General features: G+C 43.4%; 1 protein-coding gene across 3 annotated transcripts in view; it reads right to left on the bottom strand.

Moving 5' to 3' along the window:
• Window positions 1–1,266: 1,266 nt before the first annotated feature.
• The window catches only part of mavs (mitochondrial antiviral signaling protein), a 28,657-nt gene continuing 12,397 nt past the window's right edge, over window positions 1,267–17,526 (bottom strand). For all 3 annotated transcript variants that reach the window (XM_062982254.1, XM_062982256.1, XM_062982255.1), the window contains 4 exons: window positions 13,891–14,168; window positions 8,849–9,413; window positions 5,229–5,530; window positions 1,267–2,311 (listed from right to left, as the gene is read on the bottom strand). In XM_062982254.1, coding sequence (XP_062838324.1) covers window positions 1,637–2,311; window positions 5,229–5,530; window positions 8,849–9,413; window positions 13,891–14,168 — 1,820 coding nt within the window. In that variant the 3' untranslated portion in view covers window positions 1,267–1,636. The remainder of the gene's footprint in view (window positions 2,312–5,228; window positions 5,531–8,848; window positions 9,414–13,890; window positions 14,169–17,526) is intronic.

Here is a 17,526-nt window from a genome sequence, read left to right as displayed (position 1 = left end):
GGTCATTTGTGGTCAAACCATCCTCTTCATGAAGTTATTAGAGATCAGCTGGAATCTAGTAACCAAAGGAAAAGCTTTGCTGGATCAGAACAAAGGCCCATCTCGCTCTATTTCCAACAGTGCTGGGATTTGATTCTAGGACCTTCAACGGATAACAAAATCTTTGGATTTTAATACAACAGCATGGTAAAATAGCGTTCCTTCTAGAACAGTGGTTCCCAACCTATGGGTCCCCAGATGTTTTGGTCTCCAACTCCCAGAAATCCTAACAGCTGGTAAACTGGCTGGGATTTCTGGAGTTGTAGGCCAAAACACCTGGGGACCCACAGGTTGAGAACCACTATTCTAGAAAATGACAAAACCATAGTTTGATTTTTTTTTGTTTTGGGTTTTTTTTGGGAATGAAATACTTGGATATAGGATGTGTGGATAGGGAGCACCCACCTATTATCCAGTTGACATCATCTAGAAGCTTAGGGCTAGATTTGGCAGTTTTAGTGCAACTTCACATCTCCATAGTTCACTGTGAAGTTGCACCATCCCTGCAAATATGCAAGAATAACAAAAACCTCAAACCAGGAGTAGCCGGATGTCTGGTTTCAAATTGTGGAGAGGAAGAAGTTCATGGGCCTAGCATTGCATTTTATTGCAAAGCCACAAGCGCTGGAGGCTTTCAGGAGAGAAAAACTACATTTTTTGCCCCCTTCTTCAAAACAGACGTGGAGCCACATGCAACTTGTGGACCATACTTTGTCCACATTGCTCTACAGCATGATGCGATATAACCACCCATGTTCTCTCCATAGGTGAAAAGCTAAGGTTGTGGTTTCATCTAGCTGCATCCAACAAAATATATGTCCTCTCTACAGACATTTCCTAGGTCCTCCATGGAATGCTTCAATGGGAAGTTATATTTAGTGCATGCAAAAGGGCAAATTTTCATCTCCACAGTTCACTCTGGGGTTGCACCATCCCTGCAAATATGCAATAACAAAAAAAAACTCAAAACAGGAGTAGCCAGATGTCTGGTTTCAAATTTCCAAACAAATTGCCAGAGAATACATCTCTAGGAACTTCCTAGGTCTTCCGCAGTGACTCTATAGTAACTTCTGGTGGAATCCTTTAATTTCAACAGGGCTCACTATTATCCATGGTAAATTCAGGAACATATGGGGACCAAACTGCGTATAATTACACTGAATTTGACACAAAGATTAGCTGAAGAAAAAAGTCCCACTTTTTGACAGAGGAGAGTGCCATACCACATTTCCACAACAACACATTGTATCTTTTATTAACTGTTATTTAGAAAAAGCCATCATTCCACCAGAGAAATCTGACTGAATTGATCAGGAGAGACATTAATGACAGGCTGATATATCCAACTACATTTTACCTATCAAATGATATCTGTCTGATTTTTTTAAAAAGTCCCATTCTTGAAGAGAGATCTAAAAGTGGACCAAGGTAAACGTGCAAGGCAGCTGGTGAGTTTCCCATTGCTGTGGGCATCATGCAAATTTATGTAAAATGTATATTAGAAGAAAGCATTTCCCCTCCGCTTGAAGGCATAAGTGGGTAGGAAGGCTGTTGTATTATTGGCTAGGCATAGGACCGATGGGCAATTTCTATCACCCTATTTCCTCTTATACAGGGCGAATGCTATGGCTGCCAAAGCCACCAAAGCCAACCCAACAAGAGGCAATTTATAATCATCTGGGATCCGTGGAGGTGAAGCATCATCAGGAATTGATGCTTCACCTTCATGGGAATTGGCTGGTGTGATTAGTGAAGGATCTGTCGCCAAATCAGGGCAGTCAGGTGAAGACCGATTCGCTTGGCGTCTCCGAGGGTCAATGATATTTGGGGCTGTGGTGAGATCCACACTGGCATCTTTCCCCACTTGGACCTCATAGGTTCTGATGGACCCGCCGACCTCTTGGTCGGCATTTGAGAGCTGAAGAGGTGCGTCACCTCTTTCACCCATCACATTTCGTCCTGAAATGGCACCTAGAACTGAGTCAGAGTGCTGCTCTCCAGGTGGACCGCTCAAATCGCTCAGAATTAAAGGGTCTTCCGTTAAAGAACTCATGCACAACCTTTCTGATCTGCCAGAATATACTGTCTCTGGGTCATTAAAGAGTTGCCCTGGAGAACTTGTGCCTGGGACCGATTTCAGGACCCCAGGTTTGCATGGGCCATCATCATCATCATCATCATCACCGTCATCATTGCCTCTGGTGATACATGAAGAACCATTCCTTCTCTTCCTTGGATTTACCGTGCACAAAGGCTGGCTTACCCTGGACACCTGTGGGGAAGAGGCAAGGTATCAATTCAATCTCTCAGACAGGAAAGAAAAGGAAAATTTCCAAGTTTCCCATATATATCCTCTACAACTTTGTTTTTCTCATGTAAGTATGCATAAGAATTTAACACTTCGCATCAAAGCACATCCGCATGATTCAATACGCAGCCCATTCTGTCTGTCACGGATTCATGATCCCAATAATTGGCTCTCTTTGGATGTATCTACACTGTAGAGTTAATGTGGTTTGACACCATGCTTACTGCCATGGCTGAATGTTAGGGAATCGTGGGAGTTGCTGTTTTATAAGGTCTTCAGCCTTCTCTGCCAAAGAGTGCTGGTGCCTCACCTAAATAAATTTTCCTGATTCCACGGCATTGAGCCATAGCGATGAAAGTGGCATTAAACTGCATTAATTCTACAGTGTAGATGGCAGCCTTTCCTTCTGACTTGCTTGTCAAAACACACAGAATGATCCATGTGAATTCCAAACAACTTGAACCATGTGGGCTATTTATATTTGGAGCGTCTATTACTGTAAACAGGTTTTAATTAATATTTGTAGATCTGTATGTAGGACTCAGAGAGAGAAAACTAAAACAGAGAGGAAGCTTTCTTTCTCAACTATAGTAAAGGTAAAGGTTTTAACCTGACATTAAGTCCAGTCGTGTCCGACTCTGGGGGTTGATGTTCATCTACATTTCTAAGCCGAAGAGCCAAAGTTGTCCATAGACACCTCCAAGGTTATGTGGCTGGCATGACTGCATGGAGCACCGTTACCTTCCCACTGGAGAGATACCTATTGAGCTACTCACATTTGCATGTTTTCGAACTGCTAGATTGGCAGAAGCTGGGGCTAACAGCGGTCACTCACCCCGCTCCTTGGATTTGAACCGCTGACCTTTCGGTCAGCAAATTCAGCAGCTCGGTGGTTTAATCCGCTGCGCTACCGGGGGCGCAACTATACATGTGAAAATATAGGTTAAGTCTGGGTTTGACTAATGCCTACAGTAACCTCTTGCTTCAAGAGAATGGAGATTTCAGTTAAAAGGTTTATTTATTAACAGTTCCATCACAATCAAATAGTTTCACACCACTATAATTGCCATGACTCAGTGCTATAGAATCACGGGAGTTGTACTTTCATGAGGCATCAACACTCTTCAGCAGCGAAGGCTAACAATCTGGCAAAACTATAACTCCCATGGTTCTATAGCATTGAGCCAGGGCAGTTAAAGTGGTGTCAAATTGCAGCACTTTATCAGCTACCTCATGTTTACACATTTATACAGTGCACTTTACCCAGTTCGGTTTTTTATAACATTTTTGTGTTTTAATTATGTTTTATTAAGTTTGCTATTTTATTTTTTATGTTAATGTTTAAAATTTTACAACTGCACATGTCTTTTTTATTTGATGTGTTTTTACTTCGTTATTGTTTTTATCTGGGCTTGACCCCATATAAGCCGCCCCGAGTCCCTTCGGGGAGATGGAGACAGGGTATAAAAATAAAGTTATTATTATCATCATCATCATCATTATTTAATTCTACAGTCTTGTTGCACCCACCCTTTTCTTCCATAACTGAATGGAGAAAATGAGAAAGCAGAAGGAGCTATCTAACCAACTAACAGTCTCCTTAGTATAAGGCATAATATACACAAAGAGTCACTTTTCAAGCACAAAGCTACAAAGGAGACTTAAATCTCTCATGAAAGGAGGCTTTGAAGCTGGAAGGCTATTCAATGCTAATCAAGGTGGCTAATGGCAACATTCAAACTTGCTTCAAACAGACAAAAGTTTTTTCTCCCACCCTGGACATTATTCTACAGATATATATAAACCCCACTTGACTCATTTCTAACAGAACTCACAACCTCTGAGGACACCTGCCATAGGTGTGGGCAAAACGTCAGGAGAGAATGCTTCTGGAACTTGGCTATACAGCCTAGAAAACTCACAGCAACTCAAAAAGGAAACTTCATTAACTTTTACCAGTGATGGGATTTCCCAGATCCACAAAGAACTCTCCAACAGATTGAGAGGAGAGGGAGGATCAAAGAAGCTGGGTAAGCAAGCAGGCCAATAAATATTCAGTCCATCAGAACCAAGGGTAATAATAGTGAGAAGCAGGACTTTTTGTTCTGTGCTACTTCAAAGGGTAGAATGTGGTCTAAATCAAAGGAGAGTAGACTGCAAATGAACTTAAAAAGAACTGTCTGGCAGTGAAAGTGGTTGAATGAAGTGCCTAGACCAGGCATGGACAAACTTGGGCCCTCCAGGTGTTTTGGACTTCAACTCCCACCATTCCTAATAGCCTACTGGCTGTTAGGAATCATGGGAGTTGAAGTATAAAACACCTGGAGGGCCCAAGTTTGCCCATGCCTAGCCTAGAGACAGTGGTGGTCTCCTCTTGATATTTCGCAAGGCGTTGGTCTCAATGGTCCAAGAGGCCACTTCCAATGCTATGACCAGGGGTTCCCAAACTACAGCCTGCGGGCCACATGCGGCCCATCAATGCCTTTTCTCTGGCCCCCACGACACAAAGACAGAAGGGGGTTGGGCTAAATGGCCAAAGGGGTCTCTTCCAACCCTCTTTTTTAATTATTATTATTATTATTAACATTGAGTCTGGGTGGCCATCTGTCAGGGGTGCTTTACTTGTGCTTTTGGTGCACAAAAGCGGGAGAGGGTTGGGCTAAATATTATTATTATTATGATTATGATTATTATTATTGCTCAGTGGCCAACTATATTCCGGCTCTCCAACGGGCTGAGGGATCATGAACTGGCCCCCAGTTTTAAAAGTTTGGGGACCCCTGGCTATGACGATCCCAAATTATCATAACATTCCAGCTTTCAAGATCTTGCCTTCAACACCTCACAAATCCCACATCTCAAGGTTGTTCCAAGATCTTACCTTATCTTGTGCCAATGTAGGAGCGTCTGTGTCTCCTCCAGCAGACCACTTCCTCTCTTGAATGGGAGCCTTTGGGTCCCCAAAGTCCGCCCTACTTTGCACAGAGGAATGTGAGCTTGGTGGGATGGCAACCGTGGAAGAGAATTCGTCAAAGCCAGAAGGTGGCACAGCAATGGGATTTGGGGGGACGTTCACATTCTCTGATGGGCGCCAGGGTCGCAGGGGACGGCTGGAAAGAGAACTGCCAAGCTGAGGAACTCTGGAGATGGGCTGAGGAGTGGCAATCGTTGCAACATGGTCACCTGCACAGGATCAATTGCACAGGACATGTTTATCAGCACACGGATGAGACGGTGTGCATTATGTGCACACCAAGTGCCTGCATGATGAACTAAATGGACATACAAAAGTCAATTTCTGGAAAATTTATCTTTTCACTGAGGGGAGATAGATTTCCCCATGAAACACTGTGACAAGAGGAACACAATGCAAATACAGAGTTCTATATAGATTATAGAATTGAATCCCTGGCATAAAATATTAATCATTTTGATTGCAGATGATACCTTTAGTCTCCTTCAGAAGAGATAAAGCCGGGAATAAATAAATAAATAAATAAAATAATAATACCTTCCTCTGTACCTGGCTTTTTAATCAGTTGTTTGTTTTTAACACCATTAATATGTAATTCTATTTTAATGTTTGTATATGTTTAGGTTTTAAATTGTATTGCATTGGCTTTATTCTAAGTCGCTTTGAGTCTCTGTTGTAGAGAAAAACACAGGGTAATAATAATAATAATAATAATTTTTGTACTGATTTTTTGTCTGCTGTGAAGTCAAAAATGAGAAACTCCTGAAAGCACAGCACACAAAAAATCAGTACAAGAAAACCGCACTACAAACTAGAGCTGACAGCTGGCACAACAAAACATTGCATGGAAAGTTCCTTGACAAAATTGAAGGAAAAGCTGATAAGGCCTGGCTCTGGCTCACAAATGGGACCCTGAAGAAGGAGACAGAAGGCCTGATCCTTGCAGCCCAGGAGCAAGACATCAGAACAAAATCAATTAAGGCCAAGATCGAAAAATCAGCTGATGACCCAAAATGCTGACTGTGCAAGGAAACCGACGAAACCATTGATCATTTCCTCAGCTGCTGTAAGAAAATCGCACAGACAGACTACAAACAGAGGCACAACTATGTGGCCCAAATGATCCATTGGAACTTAAGCCTCAAGTACCACCTCCCAGCAGTAAAGAACTGGTGGGATCACAAACCTGCAAAAGTATTGGAAAATCAGCACGCAAAGATACTGTGGGACTTCCGAATCCAGACTGACAAAGTTCTGGAACACAACACACCAGACATCACAGATGTGGAAAAGAAAAAGGTTTGGATCATTGATGTTGCCGTCCCAGGTGACAGTCACATTGACGAAAAACAACAGGAAAAACTCAGCCGCTATCAGGACCTCAAGATTGAACTTCAAAGACTCTGGCAGAAACCAGTACAGGTGGTCCCGGTGGTGATGGGCACATTAGGTGCCGTGCCAAAAGATCTCAGCCGGCATTTGGAAACAATAGAAATTGACAAAATTACGATCTGCCAACTGCACAAGGCCACCCTACTGGGATCTGCACACATCATCCGAAAATACATCACATAGTTCTAGACACTTGGGAAGTGTTCAACTTGTGATTTTGTGAAACAAAATCCAGCATATCTATCTTGTTTGCTGTGTCATAATAAAATAATAATAATTCTACAAATAGTATGCAGAGTATGCTACAGAGCCCCTGGTAGCGCAATGGGTTAAAACCCTTAAGCCAGCAGGACTGCTGACCAAAAAGTCAGCAGTTTGAATCACGGGAGCAGGGTGAGCTCCCGTTTGTCAGCTCTAGCTCTCCATGCAGGGAAATGAGAGAAGCCTCCCACAGGATGGTAAAGCATCATACATCCGGGCGTCGCCTGGGCAATGTCATTGCAGACGGTCAATTCTCTCACATCAGATGCGACATGGAAGTTTCTCAAGTCACTCCTGACATGGAAAAAAAACGATGCTTTTATGTCCCTTCTGCCTAGGAAGACATACCTCATCTGAGAGATGCCTTCAGCTCCTTGAAGCCTCTCCCCTTAAACCGTATATCCCCCAAAGAATTTTCGGTATCTGCCTATTTCTCTGTATATACTCCGATCATGGATAGTAGGGGGATACATCCCAACCCCACATATTCTTGCTGCTGGGAAGATGAGTGTAGCAGGGAAGGGGCTCATCGTGGTCAAGTTACTTTGAGTCATTATATCAGAAGCAAGGCAGGATAAAAATAAAATAAATAATAACTGAGTAAAGGATCCTGCTGTTTCCAATCTCAGCTCACGGCACCCAGTTTTGCTCTTCTTCTCATGGAACAAAGCTTGAGAGATGAGCTCTGCAAAATTCTGCTGCAAGGCTTGCGAGCCAAGCTCAGGGTGCATCTGCACTGCAGAATGAATGCACTTTGATACCACTTTAAGTGCCACGGCTCCATGCTATGGGATCCTGGAATTTAATGAGGCATCAGCATTCTTTGGCAGAGAAGGTGGAAGACCTTGTAAAATAACACGCTGCACGATTCCACAGCATCAAGCCAGGGCAGTTCAAGTGGTGTAAAATTCTACAGGACTTTACTCACGCTTGTTCCTCTCCTGAACAAAGCACCTCCCAAATTTTTGCAAGCCAAGCTGAGGGAGCAACAACAGCTCCCAATAATATAATGTTTCTGGGAATAATAAATCTGCTTCATTTTATGAGCAAGCCAAAACAAAAGGAGGATAACCAAGTGAGAGGAGATCACATCTAGTAAAGGTAAAGGTTTCTCCTGATGTTAAGTCCAGTTGTGCCCGACTCTGGGGGTTGGTGCTCATCTCCATTTCTAAGCCGAAGAGCCGGCGTTGTCCGTAGACACCTCCAAGGTTATGTGGCCGGCATGACTGCATGGAGCGCTGTTACCTTCCTGCCGAAGCAGTACCTATTGATCTACTCACATTTGCATGTTTTCAAACTGCTAGGTTGGCAGAAGCTGGGGCTAACAACGGGCGCTCATTCCGCTCCCCGGATTTGAACCTGTGACCTTTTGGTCCGCAAGTTCAGCAGCTCAGCGCTTTAACACACTGCGCTACCAGAGGCCCAATCACATCTACAGCCCTGCTAATGCAAAAATTCTGGTACAGTAGTCTCACTTATCCAAGCCTTGCTTATCCAAGCCTCTGGATAATCCAAGCCATTTTTGTAGTCAATGGTTTCAATCTATCGTGATATTTTGGTGCTAAATTTGTAAATACAGTAATTACAACATAACATTGCTACGTATTGAACTACTTTTTCTGCCAAATTTGTTGTATAACATGAAGTTTTGGTGCTTAATTTGTAAAATCATAACCTAATTTGATGTTTAATAGGCTTTTCCTTAATCACTCCTTATTATCCAACATATTCACTTATCCAAGCTTCTGCCGGCCTGTTTAGCTTGGATAAGTGAGACTCTACTGTACTTCATCCCTGCAAACCCTGGCTCTGCCAAAACCTTGCTAATGAGTCACAGATTTATAGATCTCCTATGGCGGACAAAGAACCCTTACCTCTTTCTTGGGAATTCCGAGGCCTGACGACCACTGGACTTTCGCTGTCGCCCTTCTTTGTGGGGCTGTTTCTCCCTCGATCCGTGGCTCCCCCTCGCCCTACATCTGTCTGTCCCTGCAAGTTGCTGTTCCCTTTGACTGAGTGGCTTGGCGCCCGGGCATTTTGCTCCCGCAGCCGCTCTTCCTCCTGCGAATCATCTTGGCTGCTTGGACCTGACAAATAGAAATCCTCCACTGGCTGATTTCCAGGCAACTTGTGGGCAAGAGGGTCAGCACGGGCTGGGGAGGCACCGCTATCCATTGCCACAAGACCAGCGTTCCCGAAATAGCCGTTTCTGACACAGACTGGGCGCTGCTGATGGCTGTTCCACTGCTGAGTTGAGGCGCTGGCTTCAGATGGCATCGGTAGAGAAGTGCCAGGTAATACGTGGTCCTGTGTCAACAAGGCATGGGATGGGCTGGGAGCAGAGGGGGCTCCGGCATTAATCGGACTCCTCTCCGCAGCTGGTACACTAAATGGCAAGGCTTGTGCATGAAATTCCAGAATTTCGGGGTGATGTGTTGCCTGGAGGGGAAAAGAGCAAGAAGTCACCTGATCCAAATTGGTCATGGAAGCTGAGCAGGGTGGGCCTTGGAAAATACATGGATAGGAGACCACCAACATCAGGTGCTCTAGAAAGGACCTGGCACAACCTCCTCTTGAAATAAGATTGCCAAGGAATATCAGAATGGAATAGAACAACTTTATTGTCATTGTACATGGTGTTGAGAAGATAGACATGAGCAGCCCAGGCTGAAGAAGGGGATTGTTGGGAATCATCCTGGACTACTCAAGTCTAAATGTAGTCAGATAGATGATAAGAGTTAGATTGAGGGAATCCTCTCCCTGATTCCAAAGCATGCCTAGATATGCTTTACTGTGTTCCACTCTATCCTGTTTACGTCACATCCCTTACTTTGAAGTTAGTAGAAATGTGAATCTCCAGGGATACTAACTTCTCATTGGTCAGAATGTCTTTTATGTTTAATAAACTGGACCATGAGGTTGGAACCATTTTGGTTCTCTCTTCTCCCTTTGATCTTCTAGCTAACAAGAAGCATCTTGCTGTCTCTCCTGGCAAGATGTAACTATTTAGATGTTTGTTATTTTTCCTTTCTTATTTTCCCTTAGAAACAAGTCTAGAGTAGACTAGGCAGCTCCCAAGCCTTTCTATCTACAATGGAATTCTTTTTACCTGAATAAATGCTTTTTGAACTTTCACTGAGACTCTGCACTCCATTGCCATCCTAAGTTGAAAGGCTTCTCTTTGCTCGCCCCGTGTAAGTAACTGTTGCATTTGAAAGCTTTTGGTTTTGCTACTCTGCTGCATTTTGGTGGAATCTCCCCCAGAGAGGATTAAATTGAGTCTAACCGCTCAGAGATTACCACAACACATGGTACAACGAAATTAAATGCTTTCCCCAGCAACACACATCACAGAAACAACACACCTATCCCGCCACACTCTAACCACTACCACACAGCCCCCAATGCTACATCAATCCAAAACCATGAAGGATATATTTCCAAGGAAAGAAAAGGTAAAACCGCCTCTGAGGATTCTTTGCCTTTGGGAAAAAACCCTATAGTATCAATGGGGTTGCTCTTAGTCTGCAAACAACTTGAAGGCAAGGGCCTAACTATCCTAAAAGCAACCAATCCAATCTAATTGTGGAAGCTAAGCAGCCCAAGTTAGTATTTGGATGAGAGATGGAATTTGTTATCCATGAAAACATCTCTCCAGGTCCTCCGTCACAACTTTATGGACAACATCCGCAGGAAGTTTTATTTTCCGTAATTAAAAAATATATATGTTGTACGTGAATGACAAACAAAAAGCAAAACTCAGAAACTGTACAATTATAACATCTGCAGGACGCTGACCACATATTTTCCTGCAAGACTAGTAATTGCAGCAATTGCTTTCCACTTGCAGTATTTGCTTGGAAAGCTGAGAAAAGGCATTCAAACTGATACGCCATAGCTTTTGGAGGTTTGTGAAGACACCATAATGGATGGGTTAACTGGAAAAGTACGTATAAGAAGCTGATTGGCTGAGCATGCGTACAGCTAAGAATCTGATTGGTCAATTTCTCTGCCACGCTACTGAGTAGGTTTTTTTTTTCTCAGTGAGTGTGTGTATGCTGACTGGAAACAGTCAGGAGTGAAGATGGCTGCTGACTCTCAGAGGCCCTGTTATTTCTAAGGCACTGAGACAATTTTATGGACCTTAAAAAAGACTATTTATTCCTATTGTTCTCTGTAAGCAATTACAGAGACTATTGTAAATATTATTGCTCTGTTTGACCATTTTCTACAGCATGCCCTAGGCATGTTGTTTTTGCTTTTACCAGTCAAAAGGAAAGAAACCATACTGTAGAATTAATGCAGTTTGACTCCACTTTAACTGCCATGGTTCAATGCTCTGGATTCATGGCAGCAGCAACTTAGTGAGACACCAGCACTATTTGTCAGAAAAGACCAATGACCTTGTAAAATGTGCAATCAATTGGATTCCACAGCTCTGCAGTTAAAAGTTATTATACCTCCCAGTGTATCAGTCTATTTTTTAAATACAGTAGTCTCGCTTATCCAACCTTCTGTATTATCCAGCGCAGTCTGCTTTTAGTAGTCAATGTTTTTGTAGTCCATGCTTTCAATACATTGCGATGTTTCGGTGCTAAATTTGTAGATACAGTAATTACTACATAACGTTACCATGTATTGAACTGCTTTTTTCTGTCCATTTGTTGTAAAACTTGTTTTGCTGCTTATTTTATAAAATTATAGTGTAATTTGATGTTTAATAGGCTTTTTCTTAATTCCTCCTTATTATCCAACATTTTCGCTTAATTTTTGCCGGCCCGTTTATGTTGGATATGCAAGACTCTACTGTATTGAGAACTTATAAAGGCCATAGTACTCAAACCTTTATCATGATAGTTATGCAGATTAACCACAAGTTCATTTTTAATGCTGGTTGATATAAGGATGTTTCAAAGTGTGTTGAAATAGAATTTGGGCCCCTTTTACACTGCCACATAAAATCCAGATTATCTGCTTTGAATTGGATTATATGGCAGAGGAGACTCATATAATCCAATTCAAAGCAGATACATAATGCAGGGCCAGGCTTTAGCACAGCAGGTTAATAACTAAACTGCAATAAATCTTGCCATACAGAGGTTGAGAGTTCGAAGCTCTGGTCAGGGTGAGCTCCTGACCTTTATTTATTTTTATTTCCAACATTTATATCCCGCCCTTCTCACCCGAAGGGACTCAGGGCGGTGAACACAATTGGCAACAATTCGATGCCAACACATAATTAAAACATAGCAATTAAAACAATATAAAAATATAAAACATATGGTTAAAAATCCGTTCATCCAAAATCCTCGTGCTGTAGCCGTAAATCAGTCCGGGTCGTCTTTCTCATTTAATATTCGAAAGCCTGGGCACATAGCCATGTTTTCAGGGCTTTTCTAAAACTCAAAAGGGTTTTAGACCAGCTTCTGCCTACCTAGCAGTTCGGAAACAAATGTGAACCGCATTAAAGTGGGGAAATATATTGGCTCGGCGTTTTGATCAGAAAAAGGAGGAAATTTACGAACAAAGAAAGCTCTTTGGCAGGGAGATGGAGCGGCAGCACCCCTGGTGGCCGGAACTGAGCACAGCCTCCAAAGATGCCGAAAGATGGGAAAGCCTATATACAACTCTATCTGTTGTTGTCTTGTTCTTGTTATACAGTGTTCCCTCACTACTTGGCAGTTTGCTTTTCACAGACTCACTCTTTCGCGGGGAATTTATTTATTTATTTACCCCATTGCTGCTTCTCTTCAGGGCTGCCCCCTGCCATGTTGCTCTGGCTGCCTCTGCTCCTGTAGCCAGGGAAGGAGGAACACCACCCGACCCAGTGAGCGAGCAAGCGAGGGAGGGTGGGTGAGAGAGTGAGAGCGGGCAGCAATGGCACCAGGAGCTTGGAAGAAGCAGCCAGGCTCCATCTTCTGCCGCCGCTCCAGCCGGGCCACATTTATTTACCCCATTGCTGCTTCTCCACCCTCTCTTCTGAGTCCTCCACGTTTCCAGCATGGCCCGGCTGGAGCAGAGCCAGAAGCTAGAGCCTGGCCGCCTCTTCCAGGCTCCTGCCCTCACTCTCTCACCCACCTTCCCTCGCTTACTCGCTCACCAGGCGATGTACCTTCTTTCCTGGCTGCAAGAGCAGTGGCAGCCAGAGCAACATGGCAGGCACGAAGCAAGGGGACAGCCATGAGGAGGAGAAGCAGCAATGGGGTAAATAAATAAACATTAAATATTAAAATAATAATAGTGTCCCTACTTCGCAGATTTCCTGGAACGTTACCCCCGCTATAAGTGAGGGAACACTGTAATCCTGAGCACCCTGAGTCCCCTTTGGGGTAAGAATGGCGGGATATAATTTTTTTTTCGTGTCAGGAGCAACTTGAGTGGCTTCTGGAGTGAGAGAATCTGCAAGGACGCTGCCCAGGGGACGCCCGGATGTTTTGATGTTTTACCATCCTTGTGGGAGGCTTCTCTCATGTCCCCGCATGGAGCTGGAGCTGAAAGAGGGAGCTCATCCGCGCTCTCCCCGGGTGGGATTCGAACCTGGCAGCCTTCAGGTCAGCAACCCAACCTTCAAGTCACAAGGCTTTTATCCCCTAAGCCACCGGAGGCTCCTGGGATATAAATAGGACTGTAAATAAACATAAATACATAAATAAATACGGATTATCTGCTTTGATAATCTGAATTATATGGCAAGGTAGAAGGGGCCTTGGTCTCGACCTTTAAAAAAGTGATGTCAAATGGCATTAATTCTACAGTATAGATAGACTCAGAGTTTCTTTTACAAATTAGGGTTCCCAGTTTCTCCCACCCAGCATGTCCAGACTTGGAGAATTACTGTTCAAAATGGTTTTCCTTTCTTTTTGAGGATAACTTTTACAGCAAAGTGCAAAAGGCCAAAACCAAGGGGAAAACAAACCTTTGATTCTGCCATGGCCTCGTCAGTTTCCTGAACAGGTGCATGGTAACTGCTCATTTCGGCTGAGGATGGGTTGGGGATTGAGGGTGCAGCTCTTTGGCGCTCAGGGAGCAAATGCGGAGAAGCCTGGGCTTCCCTATGACTCAGATCCCGCGGAGGGGACGCCATTCGTTCAGAAGAAGCCGGTGAACTGAAACCCACAGCACCGGATCGCATTGGCGGAGGCGGATTCCCCACAGCAGGGGACGATGCAGTTAGTGGAGCCTTGCGTTGAGACGCTGGTGAAACAAAACACATACAGTCAGTCCTCTGCTGTCACGGGATTTCAGTGCTATCACAGGCATTGACAAACTTCGGCCTTCCCTCCAGGTGTTTTGGACTTCAACTCTCAAAAACAGCTTGAGTTACAAACATCCAACTTACAAATGACTCCTAGTTGAGAACCCATGGAGGGTGAGACAACAGGAAGTGTGAAAAATCTACCCCATGGGAGGGAAATTCACTCCTGAAAGTTATTATGGCGAAAAGATGTAACAGCTGAAACTTTATTATCAGTCCTAGTTTCCACAACAAAGCAAGGATCACAGGGACTGTGATGTCCCATGGACCTTTGGGCCGTGAACCTGATTCCATTGTGGACAATAGTGATGAGGAAACAGGTTTAGTGCCAATTCAGCAAGACTCTGCCCCGTTCCAGATGTTCCCTATTGACAATTCTAGTTCGGTGCTCATTAAAAAGGGCCTTGAAATGGAGTCTTCTCTTCCAGTTCCCCTCCCTTTGATAGAAGGATGTTTGTGCAAACTAATAGACAGGAGAAAGCTGGCAGGAGACGAACTGCGCGATTAGCAGCAAGGGAATCTGCTGATTAACCTATTTTCCCCTGAGAAATCTAAGGGAGGTTTGCATCTGGTCAAGTTGTTGTTCTAGCTCTTTTCCTTTGGGAAAAGAGCAGTCAAGACACCTGTTCCGAGGGAAGATTCAAAGTTCTTAAAAGTTCTGTGCGCTGGCTAGCCAGCGCGGAGTCAACGTGTCAGTTTGGAGGATTAACTTCTCTTCCAGCCAAGTGTGGACTGCGTTTAAGTCCACTACCTTCCAGTCTTGCCGTGCCTTGCCTGGCCATGTTCCTTGTCTTGTCTTGCCATGATTCCAGCCTTGCCTTGTCGTGCCGTATATCCAGCCTTGTCTTCAACTCCTTGCCTTGGACTTGCTTTGAACTCTAGTAAAAGACTTGGACATTTCCCCACTCAAACTGCTTGGAAGTTTGAGTGCGTTTCAGTTTTGGATTACAAACTTTAAACTCTAATATTATATATTGGACAATATATTACTGGACTATATTTGACCTTTCCTGAAAGGTCTATTGATGAACTATATCTTCTGCCTGTTTTTGTTTTAAATTCTTAATTTCTCAATAAAGATATTAGATTGTTTATTGGCCTCGGTGTATTGGTTTCCAGTGCTCTCGCAGCCAGGGGCGTCACAGGGACAGAAAGTGAGATGAAATCTCAGGGGCACAGACAGCAAAACAAACACCACAGGGGTGTTAACCCTCCCCTATATTATCCAAAGCATGAATTTAAGACTTACAAAATGTACGTTAGGGACTATATATGCAATCTACATGATGATCCTTTTCTCTCTTCTTCCTTTAGCATTTCCTTGGCTTGGATATTGGAGGCACCCTGGTGAAGCTTGTTTATTTTGAACCAAAGGACATTACCACGGAGGAGGAGGAAGAGGAAGTGGAGAACCTGAAGAGCATCCGGAAGTACTTAATCTCCAACACTGCTTATGGATCCACTGGAATCCGGGATGTGCACCTTGAACTAAAGGACCTTACGCTGTGTGGACGTAAAGGCAATCTGCACTTTATACGCTTTCCTACCTATAACATGCCTGCTTTTATTCAAATGGGCAAAGATAAACACTTCTCAAGCCTCCACACTACTTTATGTGCCACAGGAGGTGGAGCATATAAGTTTGAGCAGGACGTTCGCACAGTATGCAATTTTTGGCTTATATACCCTTAACGCTGCAATAGCATTTGTGTCAAAGCTTGCAAAGTAGATCCTGAGTATACTTTCCTGTTTTTTCCAGTATTTATATTTCTCAATATAGTGGCAGCTCTGTACTGCATTGCCATTGGGGGCAGCTTTGTTTCCCAGTTTGAACGTAAGAGCACCACAAAATTGAATGAGAATTTCTTACTTGTTAAAATTGGCCTCCCATTCCTTGGAGTAACAAGAAAAGCTGGGCAATCAAGATGCCATTTATTATTACAGCTGGCACCAGTGTCGTCACTGACATCTCAATAGTTAACATGGTTTGGATGGACTGACAGTGTTGGGTAAAAACAATCTGATTCTGGGTTGTCTTTTTGAATTCCTCTAATTCAACCTGACAGTAGTTCACCCTCTGTGTCTGGTCCAAACTGGCCACGTTGCTGCTCATTTGCCTTGAAATCCCCGCAGATCCTTCTTGGCTCAACTACTTTGCCTCTCACCTGCTTACACCATTTGTTCAATAACTCTATTTCACAGGATTCTTCTGTTTTGTTTGCTTTCACAGTCATCTCATTTGCAGGTTTTAGTTTTGCAGAGTTGATTTTGGCAGGTTTGATTAATACGGTTCCCATGGCCCCTTCCACGCAGCTGAATAAAATTCCACATTATCTGCTTTGAGCTGGAATATATGGCATTGCGGACTCAGCGAACCCAGTTTAAAGCAGATATGGTGGGATTTTCTGCCTTGATATTCTGGGTTATATGGATGTGGAAGGGCCCTGGGAATCTCTAGGTCCTCCAATATGACACTCTGGTCAATTGGTGATAATAATAATAATAAACTTTTATTTACATCCCATCACTATCTCCCAGGGGGACTCGGGGCGGCTCACAGATCACTGAAGGTATAACATGCAAAATACAAAAAGTGCATAACAAAAATATAAACAATGAACAGTCAACATGATAAGAGTTACGTAGGAGGACCTAGAGATTCCTACAGAGAACACCCCTCTAGACATCTCTATGTCCTCTAGTTCGTAACTTGGGGAATGCATGTGTAATGAAGTACGGATTTTGGTTTACAGATGTTATGTTTAATTGTGTGTTTATGTTTTAAAAGGGTAAGTATTACAGTTATTGCACCTCAGCACTCAGAGGCTGGTTGCCATGGAGAAGTAGACAGAGTCAAATGCCATTTAGTTGAAGGAGTGCTGAGTTTAAAAAAGAAGGTCAGTCTGTGCTCTGATGAGGCACAAGGAAGATTGATTCCAGGTTGATGGGATTAAGGAGACTCAATTGTTCATTCTGAGTCAGTTTTAAATAAGTTTGGTGACTTATTTAATGTAGTCTGTGTCCTGGTAAGGCACAGAGAATCTGTGATAGTATATCACAGGGGTGACTGTGGTTTAAAGTCACTGGAAATTCCAAATTTCAGACTTTGGGAACCAATCCCAGCTGGACTCACAGAGATCCATTGAAGTAACGGTTTAAAAGTAGCAGAGGAAGAAGTTTTAACTACTTTAGGTAAAAGAAGTGACACTTTAGAGAGTTGATTCATCTCATTCTAGTATTGTAACTGTTAATAAGAATCCCTCTAAATGAGAAACAACATTGTAACCACCAAGCTTG

Source organism: Anolis carolinensis, chromosome 5 (assembly GCF_035594765.1).
Source record: "Anolis carolinensis isolate JA03-04 chromosome 5, rAnoCar3.1.pri, whole genome shotgun sequence".
Classification (NCBI taxonomy): domain Eukaryota; kingdom Metazoa; phylum Chordata; class Lepidosauria; order Squamata; family Dactyloidae; genus Anolis; species Anolis carolinensis.
Note: the sequence above shows the minus strand (reverse complement) of the source record. Positions and strands in the feature narration are given on the sequence as shown.